This window comes from Lepisosteus oculatus, chromosome 5 (assembly GCF_040954835.1).
Source record: "Lepisosteus oculatus isolate fLepOcu1 chromosome 5, fLepOcu1.hap2, whole genome shotgun sequence".
Classification (NCBI taxonomy): Eukaryota; Metazoa; Chordata; class Actinopteri; order Semionotiformes; family Lepisosteidae; genus Lepisosteus; species Lepisosteus oculatus.
In genome coordinates, this window is record NC_090700.1 from 57,821,770 (window position 1) to 57,849,045 (window position 27,276).

Genomic DNA, 27,276 nt, shown 5'->3' on the forward strand with positions numbered 1-27,276 from the left:
AGCTGCTTCCTGAACTAAGAAAACTTGGGCTCTATTTAGGGAAGAATGCCACTCACTGGGTGGTGTTTTTGTTTCCTGAAATACGCAGTTCCCTCTGGCTACAGTGAAATAGCAAATGTTCCTGTGGACAAACCAGGGCGGCGACTCTTCAACGTGCGCGGCCCTATGCTCCAGGAGGCTGTTTCAGTGCTGACACAGATTGATGCTGCCGACGGAAATAAAGTTATAACTGTTCGCTCACCTCTCCAGGTAAGAGCGTTAAGATTTTTGGAGTTATCATCATTTTCAGTATGACAATATACAGTACTTAAATTCACTGTGTTTCTGTATGGTACTTTGCTTGCTGTATATAGTGTACTCTATACTGTACATATATGAACAGAAGACATACAGAAAGGTACTGAGGTGTGAGAGGTATTAAACAAGTGACAAATGCTACTGGTTTTATTGACCATTTATTGCATTTTTAATACCTGTCATTATATAACAGCCTTGGCTTAGACATTTAACCATGTGCCTAAATGAAGTGCAGAAATACCATAGTATTTCATTATAAATTTTATAGGAGACTTAAGAGTTTAAAGTTTTTTTTTCCCAAAGAGTTAAGGTGGTACCTGAAAGGCATCTACAGTAACAGCTGCTGACACTGGTGGTACCCTGACATCTGCTGTAGCAGCTACTGTATTTCCTGATGCCTTCTGCTGCTTGTGCCATTATAATGAAGATAGGAACAGGTCTGATTATATTATTAAATATCATATAATTCATTTGTTGCCTTTTTTCACCCATCCATTTAGATAAAGAACCACTTCTTCATTCCATTTTCCATCTACAAGTATTCACTGCAGAGCAATTCATTGGAGCTCGTCGGCGAAGCCGAGCCTGAGAAGGAATGTCACGTGCCTTTGGATTCATACAGGTGGGGGATGGACCAGAGCGCAGCGCTGAATCTCTTTCATGTACCTGATGTGAGGCTGGGTGGATAATTGACACTTTAGAAATACTGGATCCGTTATAATTATTTCTATCTTTAAAGAGCTAATTTACGAACTGCATTTCAAAGAACGTACTGTACATGTGCTGTACACACAGTTATAATCGATAAAGTTAATACTGACCTTAAAAAAATGGAAGCATTTGTTATCTGAGGAGAATCTATTAAACTGCAAACCTTTCAATGTTTTCTTGTGCTGACAGAATGAATATGTAGTCCTTTTAAGGGAGATGTTATTTTTATCCTTTTTGTGTTGTGAGTGATCTCTATTTGCACTTTTGTGTAAATAGAACAAAAAAAAGTCTTGCTCTGAAGTACAAATCCGTGAGTGCATTTATAAATACACATTTTCCCTTTCTTATTAATACACATTTATACTTTGTTATATGTGAAGCATCCATGTTTGCAGTGTTTTCATTTTTTACTGCTAGTTTATTGTGTGCAACTAAATAAAACACCATTCCTGTGCCATAATTATGGATCTCAAGGGTACTTTTATGTAGCACAACAGCTTTGAAATCTCCAGTAATTGCTGTAGCTGAAGGCTGGGGATTGGTACCTTAATGGTTTCAGTGTCTCTGGGCACCTCAGTAGGTTAACTTAATAGTTAATCGAGCTAATAGCTTCGTGAGACCTTTAAAATCACTTGCGTAAAAAAAGATGCAGATATCCAATTAATTGTAAATGACTGCCTTTAACTTGAAATAGCCAGCTCTGAAAGGCTGCGAAAAAGTTAATTATTTCAAATTAAGTATATTGTTGCTACAGTTAAAGGTTCAGTTAAGTAATCAAGTGCCAGCCGGGGTGATAGCCAAACAGTAAGACTGGGCAGGCCCGGGAGGGAGCAGGCTGTGGGACGTACTGCAGGCCCGGGAGCTGATCTGTTTCCTCTGGGCTGTGTCCGGTGGCAGGTGCCAGCTGTTCCTCCAGCCTGCAGGGAGACTCAAGGGCCAGTACAAGGAGTCCACCACCTACATTGCCTGGAAGGAAGAGGTGCACCGCAGCTCGGAGGTCTGCTCTGTGCTGCAGTGCCCGGCCAGCGACTGCAGCTTCCGACCCCTGGTGGTCAACACGGTGGCAGTGCCTGATGACCTGAGCTTCATCAGCAGCCATGGAGAGGAGGACTGGGACCCTGCCTACGTCATCCACCTGCATCCCTCCGTCACTATTCGCAACCTGCTGCCCTATTCCATCCGCTTCCTGCTGGAGGTAACGCACAGCACTCGCTGCGCATGGTGGGAACCATGTAGCACACCATCCGCTCGGACTCTTGTGACTTTTACCTGCGCTGGCAAAGTCATCTTGCATCTTTTATTAACAGAACATCTTGCCCCCACGGTTAGCCAGTAGACCTTAGGTGAATATTCAGATTATTCAATGTGAATCTAATACTACCCTCGTGTTGTCCATTCGAATTAACAAATGGGCTTATAATCATAATATCCAGTTGCCTACTGGACTATGCACAATGGACATGCAGTTTGAAACTGGTTGGTTGGAAATTTCTAATGGTCATCTGCCCAGGGCTCCAAAGAAGGGGCCTAACATGTTTTCTTTGTGTTAGAGTGTAACTAGTAAACACTGTTATCCATTGCCAATGAAGTAGTGATTTTTCCCATTGTATATACAACATGCCTGTTTTTTTCAATATTTTAAGGACTTTGAAAGGCTGCTATAATTCGTTTTCTTTGTGGTGCAATATGAGAAGCTGAGGTTCATGCCTCTCCTCTGTGGTTTAATGTGGCCCCTAATGCCACATTCAGCATCAGTCTCCTCATTGTGCGGTGTCATGGTGCTTGCTGAAGCCTAGTGAAAGCGTTTTATTCTCAGGGGACTGCAGAGACCCACGAGCTGCAGGAAGGCAACTCTGCCGATGTGCTGAATGCCATGATCAGAGGAGAGATCATGGAGCTGGTGCTGATGAAGTATCAGGGTCGCAACTGGAATGGGCACGTGAAGATCGATCAGGGGATGGCGGAGTTCTTCCCTGTGTGTTTCACTGCCGACTCCATGGAGACCCTGACTCTGGACTTGAGCATTCACATGGCCCGTGTGAGTGGCCGCCTGGTCCTCTCCGTCTTCAGCCCCTACTGGATCATTAACAAGACATCCAGAGTGCTCCAGTACCGCGCTGAGGAGATCCATGTCAAACACCCCTCTGACTTCAGGGATGTCATCCTTTTCTCTTTTAAAAAGAAGAACATTTTCAGTAAGAACAAGGTATGGCTTTTAAGCGTCAGGGGTTTCCGGAAAAAAACAAATTTTTCTGTTATTGTTGTTTTGCTAACGAGATCTTTTGAAATCTTTCTTCCCATCACAGATTCAGCTCTGCATTTCCACTAGTACATGGTCCAGTGCCTTTTCCTTGGACACTGTAGGGAGTTATGGATGTGTTAAGTGTCCTGCAAGCAACATGGAGTTTTTGGTAAGCTGTTTTTTTGTCCATAAAATGTGAACCGTCCACCTGTTTTGTTTGATATCGCTTTTACAGTCAGCATTTAGCAGTCAGCCAGTCCTCACAGCCGTGGCTCTGTTACAGATTGGAGTGAGTATCCAGATGAGCAGTTTCAACCTGACTCGGATAGTGACCATGAGCCCCTTTTACACACTGGTCAACAAGTCAGCCTACGAACTGGAGGTGGGGGAAGTCCAGTTTGATGACACTGTGATGACGGGCAAGTGGCATTACATTGGATCAACGGAGGTAAGCGGAACGACTGACCTATAGAATAGCAGTAAACAAGCAAATCTGACCCTAATAATAATATAAACTTTATTTTATATAGCGCCTTTAAAGGTGGCTTCTCAAAGCTCTTTACAACAACAATAAATAAGAAGAATACACAAGATAAAACACAATTACAATATATAGAGGAGACTGTGGATGATGGTACTAAGAAAAGCAGAGGGGTGAAGAAGGGAACCAGTTAAGTAGAGGCTTTTCTGAAGAAGAGGGTTTTGAGACTGGATTTGAAGGAGTTTAGAGAAGGTGACTCTCTGATATCCTTGGGGAGAGAGTTCCAGGGTTTGGGGGCATAACAGGAGAAGGCCCTGTCACCCATACAATGTAGACGGGCTTGGAGGACAGTAAGGAGAGCAGAATTAGAAGAGCAAAGGTTGCGAGGTGGGGCGTAGGGCGATAATAGTTCAGACAGGCACTGAGGTGCCAAGCCATGCAGAGCCTTATAGGTGAGCATGAGTTTTTTAAAGTCTACACGGAATTTGACTAGAAGCCAGTGCAAGGACTCCAGGATAGGAGTAATGTGAACACTTGCACTAGACCTGGTCAGGATTCTGGCTGCTGAATTTTGGACATACTGCAGTTTGTTCAGAGTAAATTTAGAGACCCCAGCGAGTAGAGCATTACAGTAGTCAATTCGAGAGAACATAAATGTGTTGAACAGCATTTCAGCCACAGTTAATGATAGCATAGGGCGTAGTCTAGCGATATTTCTAAGGTGAAAAAAAGATGTTTTGACAGTATGCTGCACATGTGGGTCGTATGTTAAGCCAGAATCGAATATAACCCCAAGGTTTTTCAATTTTGATTGAAGCTCAAGTACAGAACCATCTACAGATAGGGTTACAGGACTGGCTTTACGTAGTTGATGGGGGCTGCCAATAAGCATGACTTCAGTCTTGTCACAGTTAAGATGAAGGAAGTTTTGAGCCATCCAAAGTTTTATGTCAGAGATGCAATTAGATAGAATAGAGACAGCCTCATCAGTGTCAGGTTTGGTATGGATGTATATTTGAGTATCGTCAGCGTAAAAATGAATGCTGAGGCCATGTGATCTTAAAAGTTGACCAATTGGGAACATGTAAATACTGAAGAGCAAGTGGCCCAGTATTGAGCCCTGAGGAACACCAGACTTAACAAGACCAATTTCAGACCTTTACCCATTAAGAGAGACAAAGTGACAGCGATCAGTGAGGTAAGATTTGAACCATTTGAGAGCAGTGTCAGAAACTCCAAACACAGTCTCAAGACAAGAAAGCAAGATGTTATGGTCAACAGTGTCAAAAGCAGCACTGAGATCAAGAAGGATGAGTATAGAAAGAGAACCAGAATCAGAAGCTATTAGGAGATCGTTGGTGACTTTGACCAGGGCAGTTTCTGTGCTGTGAAGTTGACGGAAGCCAGATTGAAGGGGTTTGAAAAGGTTGTTTGTCATGAGGTGGTTATGTAACTGAAGTGTGACAGCACGTTCCAGAATTTTAGCAAGAAAGGGTAAGTTGGAGATGGGGTGAAAATTGTTACGATTGTCAAGAGCTATGTTAGGCTTTTTGGCACGGGGGTAATGACCGTTAGTACAATGCCAGTGCTAATGGATTCATGTATAATATTGAGGACAATGGGACAGAGAGAAGAGAAACAGGACTGAAATAAAGTGGTGGGAATGGGATCTAAAATAGATGTGGTGGGTTTCATGCGTGTAACTAGTTTAGTTTATTGAGGGATGCTGAGTCAAGAAGAGAGAAGCTGGAGAGAAGGGAACCGGAGCAGTTGGATGAGGTGGGAGGAGGTATGGAAATGATATGTGCAGTGGAAAGAATGTGATGCCGGATGTTGTCAATCTTAGAACTAAAGAAATCTAAGAATGTGTTGCGAAGTTGCGATGAGGCAGGTAATGTGGTGGGGCAGTATGGCTTGAGCAGTCCGTTGATGGTGGAGAAAAGATGTCTGGGGTTGTTTTGGTGATTTTCAATGATGTGAGAGAAGTAGGTGGATCTAGCAGACTCTAAAGTAACCTTATTTTCAGATAAGTAATCTCTCCAAGCCCGATAATGTACATTTAGGCCAGAAAGCCTGTCTTAAACAGCACGATGACCTGAAATTTAAAATGTTTATGCAAATGTATTCTTTTTGCCTTAGTGCCTTCCACTGTGGCCTGAAACTTCAACTGGCAAGCTGTGTGTCCGGATTGTTGGCTCAATTGCATCGTCAAAGTCCTTCTTCTTCAATAAGCAGGATAATGGCACACTGCTAAGGATGGACGAAGTAGGTTTTTTCATCTATATAAGCACATTATGGCGCAGCACGCCAGTACAGATTCCTAATTGTTCATTGTAGGCAATCTTCCGAAGCAGAACTTTGCTAAGTGTAATGAGATTGTAAATGGTTCCTATCTCAAACAACACAATTGGAACAAACAGGAAAAAAGTTCAAAGTAATTCACTCGATTCAAAACTTGATTCAAAACACAATTTACAGAAAGTATTGTCTTTGAGCTCTTAGGGTCATAGAATAACACCACCACACTTTGTAATCTAATATCTTCAGCTTCAGCCTGTAAAAAGTGTTATCATATCAAGGCAAGTCTAAAAAAAAACATTGTCACATTTTCGTTGAGTCCTGTTTTGTGTATTAACAGTGTGGAGGGCTCATTGTGGATGTGAATATCTCGGAACATTCCACAGTCATCAGTTTTGCTGACTACTATGAAGGAGCGGCCCCAGCACTTGTTGTAAATCACACTCCTTGGGTCACAATCAAATACAAACAAAGGTAGGAACAATAATATTCTCATCCTTGAAGCTGGTCCTCTTCCTGAATCCACCACTACACTAAAAGATATATTGCTTGCAACTGCAGTACAGGTAATACAATTTCATAGATTTGCAATATCCTGTGGATGATGTGGTTATAAAAAGTTACTGTGCTGACTTGTTGAGGGCTCAGTCGTAAAACCTTGTGAGTTCTCTGGTTTCCTCTGTTTTTCTGGAAAATTAAAAGAGAAATACAGTGTTCTCACTATGTTCAGAAAGCTCCATTTTGATTTAAATAGGGACAACAGTGTATTTAAGGTTAACTTGGTTGTGCTCAATTAATTTTTGAATGTACCCCGGATGTGGATGTCTCTTTACAATAGTACTTTGTGTTGTTCCTCTCCTCAGTGGTCTGTCTCAAGAGAGAGTGCTGAAACCAGGAGAGGTCCAGCACTTTGCCTGGGATGATCCAGCTGGTGTCAGGAAACTGAGCTGGAGCTGCCAGGAACAAACTGGAGAGCTGGACCTAGTGAAGGTGACCCTGATCTTAGATCTTAATGTGTTCTGATGCCCAGGAATGACAATGTGTCAGAAGCATCTTTGTTTGTTTCTGTTTTCTGCTTATGAATATACCTTAAATAGAAGGTACCCATCATTAATATTAATATTAACTAAGAGTATCTTACCCCTGAGTGTAGAGACACCTGAAGAAGGCTCCACAGCCGAAACGTTGTCTCTTTTCTTCTTTTTTCAGCATGGAATAAACCTTTGCTTGTTCCTAAGAGTGTCTTAGTCTGGATTGCTTTTATCAAGAAATAAAGTTGAACTTCGTGGTCGTATTGTACTGAAGTCATCAAATCGTGATGTGCACTGTAGATTTTTCTATTAAAAAGAACAAAATAAGAAAAACAGTCTCAGACAGGAGTTGATAAATAACATCTTTTTGCTAATTTCCTAGGATGAATGTGGCCAGTTTGCCTATGATAGCCAGACTCAAATTCACTGGGTGTCCTTCTTGGATGGCCGTCAGAGAGTCCTGCTCTTCACTGAAGATGTGGCTGTTGTCACTAATGCACGTCAGGCAGAGGAAATGGAGCAGTTTCAACAAGAGATCAGCATGTCACTTCAAAACCTAGGGCTGTCTCTCATCAACAATGACACCAGACAGGAAGTCTCCTATATTGGAATTACCAGGTGAAACAATGCTTGTTAAAAGAATGTTACATCTCTGCAGTTATTTCATTAATCTCTTTGATAAAGGCATTTGTATCTTTGGATCTGGAAGTGAAATCAGGGCTGTGGGCTGTAATATGCATGCTGTAAATCAGCAGATACATGCAAGGGCAAGTCTATAAATTGTACGTTTATGATTTAAATCTGAACAGAATCATTACCAAACATTTTTTAAGCCCTGACATCTTGAGGCCTTAACTGTCTTGAAGGAGACTGCTGGAAAAGTCTGTCCTGGGAGTGTTGTGTGAGGACAATTAATGATTTGTCTTTCATGGTTTCCAGCTCTGGCGTAGTGTGGGAGATGAAGCCAAAGAACCGATGGAAAGCCTTCAAGCAAAAAAACATTAACCTGTTAGAAAAAGCTTACCAGAAGCATTTATCTACAGGTAGTGAACCTGCATGGATTAAGATAGACAATTTAGAGGTATGTGACTTACAGTACATCTCGTGTATTGTATATTATGTATTAATTTGCAAATGCAGGTGCACTCTTAAATCCAGATCCCAGGATCTTGGAAGTTTGGGGCTCAGAGGGAAATGCCAGATGCAGATTAGCCTGAAACCAGCTCCACATTGTGTTTGACAAGGGAACCATTGCTGTTGCAGTTTAATTCCGTATCTGCAGTTTAACCCCTAGCTATTCAGGATCTTTATAACTTTCAGCATTTAAATGCTTGAAGGAATTGTCCCTGTTTACATTAGGTAATGAATTGATTGAGTTTAATCAATAAGAACATGACTAAACTCCAGCATAACCTTTAATCCTTAAGAAGAGAGGCTTGCACCCTTCTGCACTAAAGTACACTACTTAAAAATCATATCCATTTAATTTTAAATAGCATATTTCATAACAATAGATTTCAAAGCACTTTACAGTGTAGATAACAACAGTAATCAGTAATGATAAATCAACAGTATTCGAATAGAAAAAGCACATGCAGACAGAAAAAAACAGTGTTTCCGTATTTGTTAGAAAACACAAGTCTACACATACTTGCACATCATGTGTTTTGATCAAATGACTCTAATAATTGGTATCTTCACAGCTACATTCTTTCTCTGTAATTTGCTGATAGGTAAATTAAATTATATTGTTTTAATCGACTTTCGCTAATAACAATATGAACCTTTCACCAGGTGAACTTCAGCAGGGTGCCAATGGTCATGCGTCTCCCGTTTGCTTGCCACATTAGACGGAACTTCCTGTCTGGAATTCAGGTGGAGTTCAAGCAGTCGCCACACCAGAGGAGTCTTCGAGCTCAGCTGCACTGGCTCCAGGTACCGATTGGCAGTTGGAAAGACTTGACAGCAGTGTGGTCCCATTTCCTACGTTTGCAGTGTGCTGCATTACACGACATGCTGAGTGCCTCTTATAGTTAAAGCTGGGACAGTTGGTTGGATCTTCTGTATGTGGAATTTGCTAGGAGCATCAAGAAAACTCGTAAGCACTCCCAGTGCCTGAGGCATTTACCATAGGCTTAGGGGGCCTGATCTGTTTTCAGAACTTCTCAAGGAAATACAGTCTAGGTTAAATCTCATCCTGAAAGAATGGAAGGGTGTGTGGATGTCGTTACCCTGCCAGATAGTGCCTCAGAATTGCTGGCAAACACAAAGCATTTTCCAGTGACTCGCCGACTTCACTTCAGTTGTGAGATTTGTGTCATTTCCTTTAACAGGTGGACAACCAGCTCCCAGGCGCTATATTTCCAATAGTATTTCACCCTGTGTCTCCTCCCAAGTCAATTGCCCTGGATTCAGGTGAAGTACCAAAACAAACTCTCCTGAAATCAGTAGTGCTTTCTTTGTATCGTGTGTTGCAATGTGTTCGCTGACCTTTTCCCTTTTCTTTACAGAACCTAAGCCCTTTATTGATGTCTGCATCATCACTAGGTTTAATGAGCACAGCCAAGTAATGCAATTCAAGTAAGTGTGCCATGCCCCTTTTAAATGTAGACGAAGGACTTGGCAGTGAACAGACTGCTTTCGTATTCTTGGATTCCCTTGTGCTGCCACAGATCGGTCCTCTACCGCTGACAGCCCTGCTTTTGAACTTCTGTATTTTTTTCAGGTACTTTATGGCACTTGTGCAAGAAATGGCAGTGAAGCTTGATCAGGGATTCCTGGGAGCAGTCGTAGCCCTTTTTACACCTGCCACAGACTCTCAGGCTGATAAGCAAAAGGTACCTTTCACTCGGGGTTCTGTCAGTATTGGGGATATAGTGACGAAGTGAAAAAAGCTGGAGAGTACTGCCCTCTGCTGTCAGATTAGAGAACTACAAAAGTTCAGGCTTGCACAAAAATGTCCTAACATTTAGGGAAAAAAAGAAAGAAGAATTGTGAAAAGTAGTAGTATTGTGCAAGCAGTTAGGTCTACAAAAAAAGTATTGTAAAGTTTCTTGCACTTTATTTTAACTTGGCTTTTTTGTAAACCTGCTTTTATGAATTCAAAACCAGAACACAATGAGATGAGACCACCTTATCAGATTAGTTTCTGCTGCCATGAGAGGTCAAGATCCAAATCATCATTTAGCAAAAGCACCCAGAATTGCTGTTTATGAAAATTTAAAATTAGTTTGATAAATCTAAACTATTCTGTTCGTGCTGTATTCACAGCTAATAAATTGCAGTCCTCGAGTCTGTACTGCCTAAGTATTCTAATGTAATCTTTAATGCTTTTATTTTGGTATTTGACTAGTTTTAAGACCTTTTTTTAATTGTTCTGTAATATCATTTAACTATTTAAATCCCTATTCTGCTTGAGTAGGTGATGTTGTATAATTATGATTCACTCTTTATTCACTTAAGACCTACCACTTATTCAGACATAAATGCAGAACATCTTCTTAGAACCATTTTTTGTTTTTAAAAGAAACTAAGTTCTCTTCTAATATTTTCAAAACATTACTTTGTGACACAATTATGCAGAAATGTTCATTCGTTTTCTCATTTTGTGGGGTTGAATATTTTGATTTCATATGAAAGGAGAGAATTAATAAGATCAGATCACTTTATTGGCCACATACAATTTCTTGTATTAGGAATTCATCTTTTCACGTACCCCACCTTGCTCTCCATGAGACACACAGACGGGGAGAGAAGCTGGGGGTCAGAGCGCAGGGTCAGCCATTGTACGGCGCCCCTGGAGCAGTTGGGGTTAAGAGCCTTGCTCAGGGGCCCAATGGAGTAGGATTCCTCTGCTGGCCACAGGATACAAACCGGCAGCCTTCCATCCACAGGCACAGCTCCTGAGCCACAGAGCCACCGCCCTACTAACATTGTGAAGAACGTGAAGGTTATTGAACAGGATGTCGATCAATGCAGTGTATTTTTTGAACAGCCGTTATTTTATTTTATCTGAGGAGCACTTCTGACCTCAATATAGTTATTTACCTTGTGACATAGCCAGGGACGTCATAACTGGATTTTTAAAAACAGTCAGGACCACGTCGACAAACACACACGCACAGAAATAAGGTTTTAAACACCCTAGTATAATTTATTTATGCTGCAGGAAATTCAAAGCAACACACCCAAAACAATAAAATGACAGCCTAAGCTCTTCATCAAGTTTGTGCCTAAAGGTCTTCAAGAAGCCCCTGTCTAACACAAGCTGATGAACTGCTTACAGATCACAAAAACAAACAATTCACACACACAATTCTATCTCTTCACACAGTTTCCAAAAAAAACCCTACAAAACTTCTCTCTCAGAATCTCACTAAGTTCCTCCTGTGCCTGGTCAGTTCTCCAGCAGGCAGACATCCGTCATTTCCCAAGCACTTTGAAATGTAAGGCCTTACTCACAAAGTGTGGGTGCACTTGTAGGAGGATATGATAGCACTTGAGGGGCGGTGCGTTAATTTAGGGACATGTGTTTGACATGTGCACGCTTGCAGACAAAGCTCATCGAGAAGGATCTTGAAGCCCTAAAAGCGGAGCTCATGGAGACATCAATAACAGACACGTCAGGACTCAGCTTCTTTGAGCACTTCCACATCTCTCCTATTAAGGTGAGTTTGCTGTATAATTAGATCATTGGCACTTTTTCAGGAGCTTGTGTTTACACAGAATAGCCCTCGCTGACAAAAATGTCGTGAGCTCGGTGGCACTCTTGACATTAAAGCACAGCTTTGTGAGTTTGAGTCATATCCAGTTTCTACAGTTTTAAACATCTCACAGGTTCTTTAATCATATTCATATTTTTATTGACTGAGAATATGTTTTATTATTTGGCAGTACATTGTCATTGTATCACCACTACATGTACCCTGGATTCGCTAGAATCTCACATGATCTTGCTTCCTGAATGGTCCAAACTGTAAAGAAAAGCAAGTTGAGCCATAAAGGTTAGACGTCCATTGACTGAGGCATGCCTTGCTTGCCTTCGGCTGAAGCCCTGATCAGTTACCAAAGATCCCCTGTAGCAAGCATATACAGTACTACATACTGGTGGTGAAGTAGTGAGCATTGCTCTCTTACAGCACTTGGGCCCTGGGTTCAAGTCCTGGGGTACTACTGTATCTGCCTAGAGGTTGCGCAATGTGTTCTCCCCGTGTTCGTGTGACACAAAGACATACTGGTACACTAGGTTAATTGGCAAATGGGAAAATTGGCCCTGGTGTGAGTGTGAGTGTGAGTCTGCCTGTGTGTGCCCTGTGATGGATTGGTGTCCCATGCAAGGTATATCCATCTTTTGCCCATTGCTTGGGAAGATAGGTTCCGGTTGCCCTGAGTATCCCCTGAATTGGATAAAGGATCAAGGATCAAGGAACTGGGCTGTTTGCACCTTAACAGCATCCCACCTCCTCGCTTGAGAGCTTTCTGTCTCACTAAGAGACTTCCTGTGCCGTATTTGCAGCTGCACTTGAGTCTGTCCCTGGGCTCCAGTGGTGAGGATTCTGACAAGCAGGACATGGTTGCTATTCAGTCCGTCAATCTGTTACTGAAAAGTATCGGGGCCACCCTGACAGATGTTGATGACATCATCTTTAAGTGAGTAATCCCTTGTGTTATATAAACCACTTATCATTACAGTAATTTTAATGCAGCATAGCAAAATTCAAAGCAAATAATCCCTGCTAGCTTGGAATACAGACTTACAATCTTACAATCATTTCTTATCTATTTAGCTGATGCATTCATACAAAGAGACCCATTTAGTGTATACAACAGGGTATTGTACTGCAGTGATTCAGGTGAAATGGGTGAAGTACCTTGCATATGAATATAACAGCAGTGCCCTGAGTGGGAATTGGAACCACAGCCTTCCTGTTATGACTCCATGACCCTATCCACTTAACAAAACTTTAATAGGGAGTAAAAGAAATGTAAAATAAAATGGCAAAAAAATCCCACTTACCTATACCATAGTTCCACAAAAATGTGGAAGTCCAATGAGTGTTTTGCCATTGTATATAGAGGGATTCTCTGTTGTGCAAAAATAAGCATTAATACAATTTCAAAAGTTAAATAGTAACTGGATGGAAACAAGCAACAATACAATTTACATTTGAAGAGTACTAGAGACATCTGCGAAAAACAGTGAGAACTAGAGTACATTACAGTGTACAATCATTTTCTTTCTTTATTTTGGATTTGATTCTCAGTACTGACGAACAGACGTTTTTTTTCCTTTTTTCGCATCTCTTTACATTTTTGCAGACTTGCCTTCTTTGAAGTGAAGTACCAGTTCTACAGAAAAGGGAATTTAATGTGGGCTGTGATTAGGCATTATAGTGAACAAGTAAGTTGTTGTCATACTTATCATGTATAGTCACATGAGGCTATTTAATTTTTCTTTTTTATATTTTTTTAAAATGTACTAAAATTTTATAATTCAGATAATACTTAATTCAGATAATTACCTAATCATCCTTTTCTTTGAACTAAAAGTGAAGAAGAAATACTGTTTTCCTTTGTTAAATCCATTTTAGAGATTCTAAGTACAACAAAAATGTTTTACATGTTTCTTTGGTTTTTATTTTTTAATTGGTATTTATGCTAATCTACACTTAAGTATTGATTACATTATCAGGAAAAAGCTGTTAATGCTTTGTGATTTGGCCTGAAAATTGAATAATAATTATTCAGATGTTCATTTATGCATGCCAGATATGTTGTTGTATATATTGTGAAAGTACAGTATGCCTTACATCATTCTGTGTCACTCATTGAATAATTTTTTGAGTTGGGAAATACAGTAAAACTCCTCCATGAAAGCTTTGCAGAAGTCATATCCCGATCGAGACGAAATACCAGAAGGAAGCAAATCGTATCTTGCATGGAGTGGAATGGTTGATTGGGTTGAGCTTTTTTTGATTAGTCCAGCAGCTGAGTTAACTCGGTTATTAACTCAAGAATCCAGGAAAGAATAAATTAATAAATAATAAGATATGCAGTCCTCCAGACTTTGAAGCTTTAAGCTATAATGTTCAGATACTATCAAGCTGTTTCTTTAATGCGGTGTCGTGTCATGTTTCTGTTTTGTGTTCAGTTCCTGAAGCAGATGTATGTTCTGGTCCTGGGTCTGGATGTTCTGGGGAACCCTTTCGGCCTCATCAGGGGCCTCTCGGAGGGAGTGGAGGCCTTCTTCTATGAGCCCTTCCAGGTGACTAGAGCAGCATCACATAGTCTCCCTTCCAGTCTTAAAGGCTTCTCCCTCCTGCAACTAAAGAACTGGGCAAAGGTGTTAAGTAGGTCTAGTGTACTAATAATAGCTTGGTCATATAACCATGGACAGTTATGTATCCCCACTCGTAATGATATAAAAAGATGAATAAAAAAGCTGGCATTACTAGACCCCAATCACCTATTTAGCCTTGTAGTGTTTTTTACATGATGTTGCGAAAGTATTCTCATGTTTTATTGTTACTTCAGGGTGCGGTTCAGGGACCAGAAGAATTCGCAGAGGGGTTCGTAATAGGAGTGCGGAGTCTTTTCAGCCACACTGTGGGTAAGGCTGACCTCCTGACTTAAAAAATAAATAAAATGCATCCACTGAATCCAGACCCACATTCCCCATTAAGGATCTTCTGAAGGATTGCCTCCCGTGTAAATAGCTAGCTTCTCTATGCAACTGTGTGCGAGTCATGAAAAATAACCTCACACTACAGCACAGTGCTGGGTTCCCATAGAACCTTGTCTACAGCAGTATGAACCCACAGGGCTGTTTTGACATTGATTTTGTGCTACTGACATTAATGTCTGTTCAAATAAAAACTTAAATACAATACCTCACACCATTGTAATTAATTGATATTATGAATGTTTTAATTAAACAAGGTGTTTTTTAATATTCCAGTTACCTTTTCTCTCTTTGGATGTGTTTAGTTGCTTTGTTTTGCACTGAAATCTCAGCAGGGTCACAAACCCCTGGGCTAAGTCTTCTGTCCGCCAATGTATTTCGGAATAGGAGGTGCAGCCGGGATGGTTTCCCGAATCACCGGATCAGTTGGGAAAGGACTGGCGGCCATCACCATGGACAAAGAGTATCAGCAGAAGCGCAGAGAGGAAATGAACCGCCCGCCGAAGGACTTTGGAGAGAGCCTGGCCAAAGGAGGAAAAGGCTTCCTTAAGGTAACCATTGCCAGCAAAACCATGGCCTTTTAGGAATATATTATGTGTTCTGTGTTTGAATAGAATGTTCTAGGTGAAGACAAAAAAAGTCTCTTCTCGGCGTTTTTATGTAGCACTAGAAATAAATGGCAGTGTGACTCACACACCTGAACGAGACGAGATAATCAGTTTTCACATTTTACTAGAGCTTTTCACCCGAACAAATGCCAAAGTGCTGGGTGTCTGGAAGCTCTCAAGGTGCAGGAAGAGAAATCTTTGTCATGACCTAGAGGGAAGCAGGCTCTTATAGGCAAAATGATGGGGTACTTGTTGCCTGGTAGCCTCATCAGGCCTCCATGGGAGATTCGCAATCCCTCCTGTTCCGGTTTCCCAGGGCAACCGAAGATTGTGAGCCACCACCCTCCTGGGCATAACACTCATCTGAAGGATGGCACATACTAGAACAGAGTCTCTAGTGACCATACTGAAGCATTGGAGTTGAATCTTGGTTCACAAGCAACAGCTACAGCAGCAGATTGCTTTTCAGGAGAGGTCTCCCATCCCAGTACTGACCAGGCCCAGTCCTGCTTAGCTTCTGCCAAGGTCATGTACAGGGTCATTTCCTCCTTACAGAATTTATACGCTTATCTTAAAATGTCCCTCAAGGATTGATTCATTTTGGTTACGGTTAAAGTAACAGATGTTTAAAATGTGATACACCAAAATTCCCAGACTGTGTGATTGCAGATGCTGCAGCTGCTTATTTAAGGAATAAAATCATTTTTTAGTAATGGTTTAAAAATTCCTAAAATATGAAATCGGAAATCCACTGTGATTTCCGAACAGAAATCTGTAAATGCAGAAAAAAACACAAACATGTTAAGTTTTGGTTAATTAACAAAGGAAAAAATATTATAGCTGCCACTACCTAAACATTATATTTAGATTGCTTACTTTGTGTATCCAAGCTGCAGTTTGTCCCCCTTCTTGTAAAGCAGCTTGTTTGTTTTCTACCAATTAGCAGGAATACAATCATGAATACCAGAGTGTGCTCTGTGAGACCTTTGTATTTTGATGTTATTTTTAGGCAATGCAAATGTCACCCAGCAAAAGCTCAAGAGTAAATATCATGTTAATATAAACAATGCGCCTTGCTTCTGTTTTTGTGTGTTGTTTTTAGATTAAAAATAACATGCACACCGACAGGTACTGAAACTTTCTGAGAGAACATTGCCTGAAGCACCTGGTTTATTCCGAACAGCCAAGATGTTACAAAGCCTCTGAATAATTTTGAAAAAATGCTTAATTTAGTTCAGTATTTGTGTTAACAGAACTTAACTGGACCTGGTTAACCAAATAAAGAAACGTAAAATAATTACATCTGCTGAACTGATTTGTTCTTAAACTTATAAGCTTAATATGTAGGACAGGTTTGCTTTAAAGATATTTGGAATGACTTCAACTTTTAGTGGAGTTTTCAAGCCTGTTGTGTCCTGTATTTCAGGCAGGTCTGTCATTAGGTATGAGAAGGTTAAGACTTTTTTTCTTTTTCATAAATATGGAAGAATAATATACACTGCTGTTGCTGAAAGCATGCTTCATTTAGTAGCATTGCTATTGTGAGAAATTCTATGTTGCTTGCATCAAGAATTATTCCTAGTTTTAGGGGGTTGCTATCGCATAAGTTAAAGGAACTAGATCTCTTTAGAACAAAGGAGATTGAAAGGAGATTTGATCCAAGAATATAAAATCCTAAGGGGTATAAATAAGATCAACATGGGGAACTGTTTTAGTCTCGGCAACAAACAGGGACACAGACTCACAAGTGGAAATTGAAAAGGAATAAAATTAAGGAGCTCAGTGCAACAAATTCATCCACTTACATACAGATAATCAGACGTGATGACAGTGTGACATCATAGCTCCCCTTATAAATCCAACAGACGAGTAAAAAATGAAATTCATATTTTATAATATATCCAAAATATTCATACTTTTTACATTTGTGTAGAGGGTAGAAAAATCATCCACAAGTGTCTTTTTCACAATAAAGCAACAAGAAACATAAAATTCACAAGATGTTCAACCTGCTCCAGACTTCTGAGCATTCAAAAAGCACAAGAACATCTCTTCTTAACAAGAAACCATTTTTCATTAGCAATTTCCAATATTGTGTCACATCCACAAAGGGAAGAAAAAACGTATCAAACGGCATTCGATTATTCCACTGTACCGGAGAGTCGTGCTTTGAGATATGGTAATGCCATAAAACTAAATCAGTGTGATTTTTAATAAACTTGAGATTTTTTGCTGTAATGGGTGACATAAAAAGGTTACACCATTTGTAGAGTCAATCCTACAGGACACCAGAATGAATTTGGAATCTCTGCTGTGCTCATACTAAATGTTTTTAAAGAACAATTCTTCCCTATAATTCTTTTCCTAAGCCAGTGGTCTTGCGTAACTCTAATCATCCACATCTTATCTGTTTCAAGGGGTTGTTGGTGGAGTGACGGGAATCGTTACAAAACCTGTTGAAGGTAAATTTGCTCTTTTAGAGCATTTTAGTAATTCTTTGAATTGCACATTCTACAAACATAATAGCTTGTTCGTAGTCTAACCTACATGGGTATTTTTGTAGTTAAGTTCTTCTAAAATTGCTAAATTGCTTGCAAACATTTTTGTTTATCATTGGTTCCATTTTTAACTGGTTTTGCTCTTATCTGACTGGCAGGCAGCATTTTGCCTCCCATGGTTCTCATAAATCCCCCATGGCCCCAGTCAATCACGGAGTGCCTCAGGGTTCAGTCTTGGGCCCTTTTCTTTTTAGCATTTATATACTACCTCTCCGCCAAATGTTACGCAAGCATGGTCTCATGTTAAAACTTCTTTCCCCTCTGGTCTCCCTCCTCCGTCACATACTGTATCTCTTGTTTGTGTGGCATCAAACTCTGGTTGACATCAAATTCCCTGAAGCTCAATAGTGACAAGACCGATATTTTACTGGTGGGCATATCACTCCTACGCTTAAGTCTCTATATTGGTTCCCTATAAAGTCGTGTACTATATTCAATATAAGATCTTGTTGCCGACTTTCAAAGCTCTAAACAATCTGACTCTGTCATACCTCTCTGAACTCCTCCATGTTTACACTCCACCCCATAGGCTCCCAGGCCGGTCCTATACTCACTGTCCCCAGGACTAAGTCCCAGGCTTTTGGGGACCGTGCCTTCTCTGTCACTGCTCCAGTGTAGTGGAGTGACATTCAACAAGCTTTACGAGAGAATCTTTAACTATCTTCAAATGTAAACTTAAAACTTACCTTTTTACCAATGTCTACATCTGATTGCCTACAGTACATTTTTCCCCACTTTGTTGTCTTGTTTTTATTCATAATGTACAGCATTCTTGGGATTGAAAAGGTGCTTTATTAATAAAAGTTATTATTATTAAAATTGTTGTTATTATTAAAATGTCATTTTATCAATCTAATAAATAGTCTAAAAGATGGATTATTCCCTGTCTTTTCTGTTATGAAAGTAAAGAACTGAAACTCAGAACTTTAGCTTTGATATTGTGAGCCCAAATGGAAGCCAATCTGAACAAAAGGGCCTGGCATAATTTATGTTTTGATATCCATGTGTTTATACAATTTCAGTTAATTTTTGTGTAGTTTTTCCCCAACATGGTTTAGTTTTAAGGGGTGGTTTAGCACAGAATAATTTCAGCCCTAAAAGAAGTGTAAGTGTCCTTTTCTCAGCGCAGAGCTTCCAGATTCTGACCCGGTCTTTGTTGGCGCAGGTGCGAAGAAGGAAGGCGCAGCTGGGTTCTTCAAGGGGATTGGCAAAGGCCTGGTGGGAGTAGTAGCCCGGCCCACTGGTGGCATCGTGGACATGGCCAGCAGCACATTCCAGGGAATACAGAGGTATGGATTCTTGGCCTTTGCACATTCTCACATGGTCTTCTCACACAGCAGGATTGCCAGTTCCAGAAGGAGTCTGGTCTGAAAGCCGAATGTTTAGGCAGATTCTAAATTTCTCTAGTGTCTGTTGTGTTTTGTTCTAAATAAATCAGATTTATGACTGGGTTTTACACTTTGCCTTTTTTCTTCAACAGCTTATTAAGCAGTTGTACGGATTACTGTGGAACTTTTAATATTTCCTGTGTTTGATCACTTAGAATTTGATCTGGATCTGAAAGGAATGATTGTTAATAGGATAGGGTCATGACTAATGTGATGAATGTAAAATTGCTTTTGGGGTCATGTAGTGGGGGCTTCGGCACAGACAGAGATGTTTCTGACTATGAGGTGAGTAATGTGTTATGAAACAGACCCATCATACTGTGCATTATTTCAATTATGTGCTGTACTGTACTTCAGTCGAAACTAATCAATTAAAAACATTTGCCTTTCCATTTATCATCACAACTGGTTTCCCTTTCCCTGCCTGGAGCACTTTTGAGCCCAGAGCCCAACCCTGAGGGGAGAATAGTGAGAAACTGGAAGTCCAGATCTGGGGAATCCTGATAAGTCTGCTTTCCATACTTCACACTGGTCTGTGGAAGTGCATTACAGTCTACCTCTTTACCAATTTCTTCTTTTTTTAATTTGGGAGGCAAAATTTACGTCCTCTTTTTGTTTAATTTGGCAGTTTTCTGAAAGCCAGTAAAGGGATCCGTTCTCGAGACTATCCAGCCATCTCCCCAAAACTGTTCTCCTCTCTCGGCTGGGCCTTCTGCATGTGATGCACTGCCCCACCAGGCAGACTGTGGCCTGGTGCAAAGCACTGATCCCAAATGAACCCAAACAGGTGCCATGCTAGAGTTCCATGGGGCACTTGAGCAGTTTGTACACAGAGAGAACGAAACTTGCCGTTTACTGGAAGAGTGCGGTGGGTTTATGTTTTTTCACGTTACTCTAGTGCTGCTGGCTCACATGGACGTGAAAAAGGGGCCTTAATTCTTTGACGTCCATTGAGTTCTGCTTTCAGCAATTTAGGATTTGCACATACTCATGCAGTCTTTGCTTTTGTCATGAGCTTTCCCTGCTGCTCTGTTTAACAAGTCACAGTTCTACACATTCCTGGTAACCCTGTAGTGCAAAATCAATTCAGCTTTATATGGTCCTTTCTCCTTCAATCATTACACACCATTCTTCCTGTAACTTTGCAATGCAATTGTAAATAACCCACTAAATTTATTATTCCATGCTGTCAAAATAGATGTAATGGAAGGTGAGCTACTGTAGCTTCTGGAGATGCAGCACATCTTCAAGTTTTTTAATTCATTAAATTCTTGTCCGTCTAAATGATTATTGAATTACAGTTTTGAATTGCATAATTTTTTATTTTTCTCATGCCGTTACCCTTAAAGGAAGTATTATTCAAATCTTTTAGATGATTGCAGAAAAAAAATCCTGCAAATTAACAGATGTGTTTCATCATGGTCAGTGGATAATTAGTGAAAGGTAACTTGTTTTCTGTAATTGGGGGTGGCATCTCATTAGAAAAATATGGTGGTATGAATGATACTAAATCAAGCATTAAAGGCCCATGTATGAAATATTTGTACATTTCCAGAATGCAGAATTTTTGTGATTGAGTGGCTTTGATAGGCTCTGAGCTTATTGTAAAACTGGCAGTGGAGAAAGCGCTCCACTTGCCTCTTCTACATTTTGTTTTAAAGATATACAAAGGTTTACTGGAGGGTCAGGTACGCATTCACTGTTCAAGCAAATCTGCAAGGACCAGTCACAGAACTGTGCGTCACGTAGCAGAAAAATTAAACCTGCTCACATAGATATGAGACGCTATATTTAATCTTATATTTAATTTAACAGTTATACATTGCTTAAATGCTAACATGAAAAAGGAAGAATGAATTTTCTTAGTTAATTCAGAAACTACTACGAACCAATAGAAGACCAACAAAGAAATGAGGTATAATAGTGAAGGGAAACAGCTGAACTGGAGCTCTTTTGGATCTAGTCCTCATTGCCAACGGAACTACCTGCTTTTGAATGGAATGACAAGGAGGATTCTGGGATTTCTCTTTGGTTGCTAGGGTGGCAGAGGCAACTGAAGACGTCACTAAGTTGCGGCCCTCTCGCCTCATTCGTGAAGATGGAATTATTCGGCCTTACAACCTGGGGGACGCGCAAGGATATGACTTATTCCAGGTAATTACCATCGTAATCGGACTTAACTTGCATTATTTATTGTTTGTTTTTGTTTGTTTTCCTGCCCCAGTGCCTTCTTCTTTTGGAGGGCTGCTGTCATAGCACCTCAGTTTTTCATTTATCATCCAGCCAAGTGCTTTTACCGTTAATCACGACGCAGAGACAGGGTCATTTGCCATTTTCAGATGTTGGTCTTATTACATATCATATTGTTTTGTGTGTGAGTTGTAGTTGGTGCAGCATAGCTCTGTTGTATGTTTCACTTTTCATTTCTCTTTTCACTTTTCATTTCCTGAGTTACCCTCAGTTTACACGGGAAATTGAAAGTAATTTGAATGTTACCTCCGGAACTTGTCAGTTATGAATTCTGCGCGGTGTTTAAGATGTACAGTATCCAAAGCAGTTAGACACCAGTTTTTAAAACAATTAACATTGATCTGCCTTTGTGGGACCTTTACAATGAACAATGTATTCAATGAGAAGGACCAGTGAGAACTGGAAACAGCCCATTATCAGAGCACATGTGCAAGTAGCAGTTCAGCGGTTTGACTGATCAGCTTTTAAGATCATCGAGAACAAGTGATTAAGAAAATATAACAGTATAAATATACTTCTGCAGATAGCAGTTGTCTTATTTTCCCAGTATACCTGTAGAACCACCAGAGGCAGGTACAGTTCCTTAAGAGAGGTATCCCAAAGATTAAAACATTTGTATTTTAAGAGAGAAAATGTTCAAACTCATTACAAAAACTACTTTTATTGTGTACTTTGTAGTGGAAATACATTTTTTTAAGAACAATAATATATAATAAAAATAAAATTTTACCTGGGAATGTGCTTCTCACATTGAAGGGTTTTCGGCTGGACACTTGTTAAAACTACCAGAAACATTTCGATAGGAATAACTTCAGGACTTGAAAAGGGGTTTGTTTGTTTGTTTGTTTTATGCATGTTGGACCAAGTTTAAATCAATGGCGCAATCCTCTGTCCAGGAAATTGCAACTTAGAAACTTGATGGTGTGTTTGCATTAGATGCAGGAAGAGTTCATAAGGATCATCAGCTGACAAAAGGTTGAACATAGTAACTGACATGTTTCTGAGTTCCATAACTCCAGTATTTGCAAGCTTTGCATATATTTTTTCCTTATTAATTCTTTGTAAAATGATAAAATGAGTGTAACACCTAATTTTCTCTATTTCTTTCTGCAGTCTAATTTTTGTTTGTTTTTTCTTTTCTCACATGCAGCATGAAATGGAATAATCTTTGCTAAGTAATTGTATTGTAGGTTATAAAATATTTTTAGTAATGCTATATTGTGCTAATGTAATAAAGCTTTTACCCCTAAACACTGTTCCACGATGTTTTGCAAATTGCTTTAAAGTTCATTGGAAAGCTTATGGTTGCCAGATGGCTTTAACTTATTGCTGAGTGTCAGTTGACTTTTGTTGAAAGAATTATATTGCATTTCTATTGACTGGTTTTTCAGATTAATTTTAAATCAAATGTGCTTTGTCTGACAAAAAACCTATTGTGATTTGTAGAATGAACAAACAATTAAAATATTCTTTACACTAACCTTACAGTATGTAAAGTTGCTGGTCTAAAGAATACCACCAACATTCACAGGGTTAAGAAATACATATCATACTTACATACTGTATCTTGTTCTTTTGTTAAAAAATTAAGCAATGCTTGTTTAATAAAAAATCCTATATAGAAATGAAACAGATATGTTTCAGAACAAGTATGCATTTAATATTGTACCTGACTGAAAATATAATCAGAGATGGTGTGGTTAGTTTGAATCATAGTTATTCTGTGGCAGAGGTGAATTTGTGGAATGTTCTTCACAGGCACACATGAAGAGATTGTGGGCAGATTCTTCTAAAATGTGATTGTCTAGAGTGCTATTAAAATACACATTGGCATTAATGTTAGAAAAGGTATTTTACTGTTAGTAGTATTGGTAGTGTGATACTTTGGCACAAGGATAGTTTTTATAATGGGTTGTTAAATACAGTTTTCAGTAAATCAAAGAACTGACTGAGGTGGATCTGTACCAAATTCTGCGAAGAGTATTTTATTTTTCCTTGCAGTTTCCAATAAAGGTCTCATATACATAACATTAGGATTGCAAAATAAATGTATACTAATGAATCAAAGGCTAAAATTTTATTTTCTTACTTTTTTAGAATCTAAGGTTGTAAGGGTAAGCATAAACAGCATGACTACAGCATGTTTTTTTAAGATAATAAGATTTCTGAATCTGTTTATTTTCAACGGTCTTCTTTAGAATGACTTCAGCTTAATGTAGAAAAGTCTAAATCCATTTTAGGAATAAACTGTATAAGACATTTCCTTAGAACGAAATTCAAGCATTTTTTCATTGCCTTAATGCATGTGAACCTTTGTTTGTGATACCATAATCTTGTAAAGTGAATACTGTATTTTTGATGTACTTTATAATGTACATTTAACATCCTGTTTAAGGTCATCTTGAATAGTAACATAAAAATAAACCAGTCCATCTGATTTTGATGTTGTATGTGATGTTTCTTTGTAGTGCACTGAAGGAGAATCGGGGTGTATTAATAGATTAGTGCAAATGAGATATACAGTATATCTATCTGATGAAACAGTAGTTATTGTAAACTAATGTGAACATCCTGTTAGGACTAGTGTGTCTCTTAAATGCATTATATTCATTATATTATTTCATGGATTGTTGGGTCGCTTCAAATTTATTTCAAGATTTTAACTTACAAAGCCTTTTTTCTTCTAGGTACATTAAGATATCATTTTGCTAGAGTAATTCAAAACAAAACGTTTACCATTGTTTGTAAGGAGGGGAAAAAAACATTATAATGTGAGTAACGGGATTAAATTGAGTGGCATCTGAAAAATTGGATGTCAAGAATTAACTGCAAAAAAAAGTCAAATATTATTGGGGGTTCTTCAATACATGATTTCACAACCAGGAATTTAGTATCTTAGGTATCTCAAAGGTGATTGTGTCTTTATGTACCTCATACAAGCACACGTCCTGTGCTCTTTTCAGAGATCAGAGTTAAAACTGCCTGATGGCGAGCTATTCAGAGACCACTGTGTTTATCCAGGAAGTAAGAAAACAAACATCATTGTGACCAACAGGTAAGGATAAGTTTGTATTGTAAATGTGATTGACCATACTTGTACTGGAGGCTGAACTTGTAATGAGAATTTAGTGTAGTAATTGTCCATTAAAATTGGCTTATTGTGTGGTGTGTGGAGTTGTCTCTTAGGCACTCCTTGGAGCTGAACACTTTATGTCTTGTTAAAAAAAGATTAGATAAGAAATGTCATCTTTGTCACGTGAAACTAGTTTAATTCTTAATATATAGGAAAAAGGTCTTTCTACAGTAGGTAGAACATTTTGCACATTTTGTCTTCTAAATGTATTCTTGTACAGGAGCAACAGCCATTATGAAATGTGCTGCTTACTGACCATATTTTTCTGGTTGTTTTTAGACGGGTGGTGTGTGTGAAGGAGATGGACTTTGTGGGCCACTTCAGTAAAGAGTGGGAGTACCTGTTTGAAAATTTCAGCCGCCCTCCTTGTGTAAATGGAGGCGAACTGGAGATCTACTGCAAGGTATGAGAATATCTGTAGTTTGTATATAGTATATACAGTCAGTCCTCCAGAGAGCTTATCAGTAATTGGAAAATTCAAGTGTTATGTACAGTAGTATTCAGATCACTTAACTTTTTTTTATTTTTATTAAATTTAATCGCATCCAAACAGTAAAGGCACAAGTAAAACGTTTGGACGCAAGTTTGCTTTCTCAAAGGTTGTTTCTTTGAATTGTTCACCATGCATGATTTGAAATAAATTATTTTATTAGTAAATTTATTTCTTTGGAAATTAGAAACTTATTAGTCATACTAACAGAAACGAGGTCCTCGATGTTATCTGTCACAGGTTTCTGTTTGTATTAGTTAGGCTGACCTGTGGAAGAATTGAACATGGCTAAAGAGGTATTTCTTTGAAATATACAGGAACAAAGAATGATGAAAATCCAGAAGAAGGATGGCCAGGAAATAATAAGAAAAGTGCAGCTCAAAAGCCCCAGTGTTGCCCAGGTGAAGTACAGTAGCAGCTTGGTTTCTGTGAAATCTTCATCTCTTAAGAGAACATAGGGAGGATTCTCAGCACTATTAACTTCATTTTGGAATAAAATGATCAGATCAGATCTCTAATTTAGCCCGTTTAATTTAGCCCAGTTAGACTAAGTAGCTCAGGATGTGACTTATATTGGAATTAACTTTTGTCTGTTGTCTCCTTTGCATTACAGAAACTTTGCAATGCAATCGAAGATGCCCAGGTATCCAGAAGGCAAACTCAGATGGTAAAACAGAAATCCCAGAGATTCCTGAAACTGAGCAGTCAGCAATGAATCGGGCTCTCCCCAGTACTGCCCCATGCGGATTTGCACTAAATCAGTCCTGATTGTTTGCACTTTTGTATACCAACCTAAATAATCTTAATTTCCACTTTAATGCTCTGAACAATGCTAAACTGACATGGATTGATTGTATGTTTCTTTTTTTTATTTTACCTTTCCATAACGCTGTCGTGTCTTTGTACGTTAGAAGTTTGCAATACGTAAATGGATGTTTTTTTTATATTGCAGTTTATAATTCTAAAGCACAGATGAGCCATTCTTGTGATTCTAGGCCTGTGCATCTTTTGCTGTGCTGCTTTAGTAAATCGGGGCTTTGCACAAGTAGTAATAAGTATGGAAAGAACAGTTCAGCTATGCTGGGAGTGCTGTTTGTGTAACTGGAGGATGTACTACTTAGGAATAATACACACTCGTGCTTCTCCGGCATCTCTCAATTAAATGTGTTCAATATGTGAATCATCAATTGGATAGGTAAATGAGAGATAAACTGTACCCCCACAAGTTTTGTATTCCTTCAATTTCTTTCCCTGTAACGGTGGACTAATCTAACCACCATTGCACCAAGGAATTTAATTTTAGAAGTCACTGGGTACACATTGTTGTTTTATTCTTCTGAAAAGAAGTGATGTAAAACACCTTTGTACTGTATGTGATTATACATCAGGAGAGGAAGCCAGTCATGATTAATGTATTGGGCTTTCTGTGATAAACATGTTGTGTGCCTTAATGACTTTCTGTTTACATGATAAAGGGTTTCTGGCATGTAATTGTTGTTACAATGTTTTAGGTTATCTGAAAGTTACTTTAAAGATTTTGTTTTTATGGGGGAAGTGATGGCATGGAATACCAATCAAGGATGATAAGATCAACCAAAGAAAGGTTTATTAATTAAAGAACAAATGTCTTTAAACTACACGTCTGATCACATATGATTCTTTACTGTTCAAATAGTATTTTCCCTGGCAAGGAGAGAGTACAGTATGTGACATTGCAAGCTTAATGAGGGATTCAAAAAATAAAGTTTTGATGCTTAAATCAGAATTTCAGTATGTACTTAATATCAAATAGTTAAAAAAATATGTTTATGAAAGATTTATAACCGTATACCTCAAAAAGAGAGCTGTGTATAAATGAGGCTTCTTGTTTGCAACATTTTCAAAGGGTATTGAAATGTCTTTCCCTGCAAGTCATTTGGGAAACCAGTATGTCTTATGCATACAGTAACTTGATATAATTTTGCTAAAATAACATACTGACATACGACATGACCTAGTAATACTGCTAGAAATAAGAACTACTACATTAACTGTGTAAAATTCGGAATGTGTTGTATTTTATCACACATATGATTTGTTTAAAGAGTGACCATGGGATTTTCACCTTT

The 27,276-nt window shown here is 39.0% G+C and overlaps 1 protein-coding gene across 5 annotated transcripts in view; it reads left to right on the top strand.

Moving 5' to 3' along the window:
* Positions 1–26,807, top strand: part of vps13c (vacuolar protein sorting 13 homolog C) — a 98,626-nt gene extending 71,819 nt beyond the window's left edge. For 4 of the 5 annotated variants that reach the window (XM_015343621.2, XM_015343622.2, XM_015343623.2 and 1 more), the window contains 28 exons: positions 89–249; positions 798–919; positions 1,906–2,203; positions 2,825–3,214; positions 3,315–3,419; positions 3,534–3,698; positions 5,871–5,996; positions 6,370–6,503; positions 6,893–7,019; positions 7,443–7,678; positions 8,000–8,141; positions 8,855–8,995; positions 9,394–9,475; positions 9,571–9,640; positions 9,786–9,897; positions 11,614–11,727; positions 12,576–12,709; positions 13,379–13,460; positions 14,211–14,324; positions 14,594–14,669; positions 15,129–15,292; positions 17,766–17,811; positions 19,073–19,196; positions 21,335–21,449; positions 24,509–24,600; positions 24,958–25,081; positions 25,486–25,569; positions 25,782–26,807. In XM_015343621.2, coding sequence (XP_015199107.2) covers positions 89–249; positions 798–919; positions 1,906–2,203; positions 2,825–3,214; positions 3,315–3,419; positions 3,534–3,698; positions 5,871–5,996; positions 6,370–6,503; positions 6,893–7,019; positions 7,443–7,678; positions 8,000–8,141; positions 8,855–8,995; positions 9,394–9,475; positions 9,571–9,640; positions 9,786–9,897; positions 11,614–11,727; positions 12,576–12,709; positions 13,379–13,460; positions 14,211–14,324; positions 14,594–14,669; positions 15,129–15,292; positions 17,766–17,811; positions 19,073–19,196; positions 21,335–21,449; positions 24,509–24,600; positions 24,958–25,081; positions 25,486–25,569; positions 25,782–25,883 — 3,782 coding nt within the window. In that variant the 3' untranslated portion in view covers positions 25,884–26,807. Of the gene's footprint in view, positions 1–88; positions 250–797; positions 920–1,905; positions 2,204–2,824; positions 3,215–3,314; positions 3,420–3,533; positions 3,699–5,870; positions 5,997–6,369; positions 6,504–6,892; positions 7,020–7,442; positions 7,679–7,999; positions 8,142–8,854; positions 8,996–9,393; positions 9,476–9,570; positions 9,641–9,785; positions 9,898–11,613; positions 11,728–12,575; positions 12,710–13,378; positions 13,461–14,210; positions 14,325–14,593; positions 14,670–15,128; positions 15,293–17,765; positions 17,812–19,072; positions 19,197–21,334; positions 21,450–22,695; positions 23,983–24,508; positions 24,601–24,957; positions 25,082–25,485; positions 25,570–25,781 lie in introns of those variants that run through there. The other variant, XM_015343624.2, reaches the window with a different exon arrangement.
* The last annotated feature ends 469 nt before the right edge of the window (positions 26,808–27,276 follow it).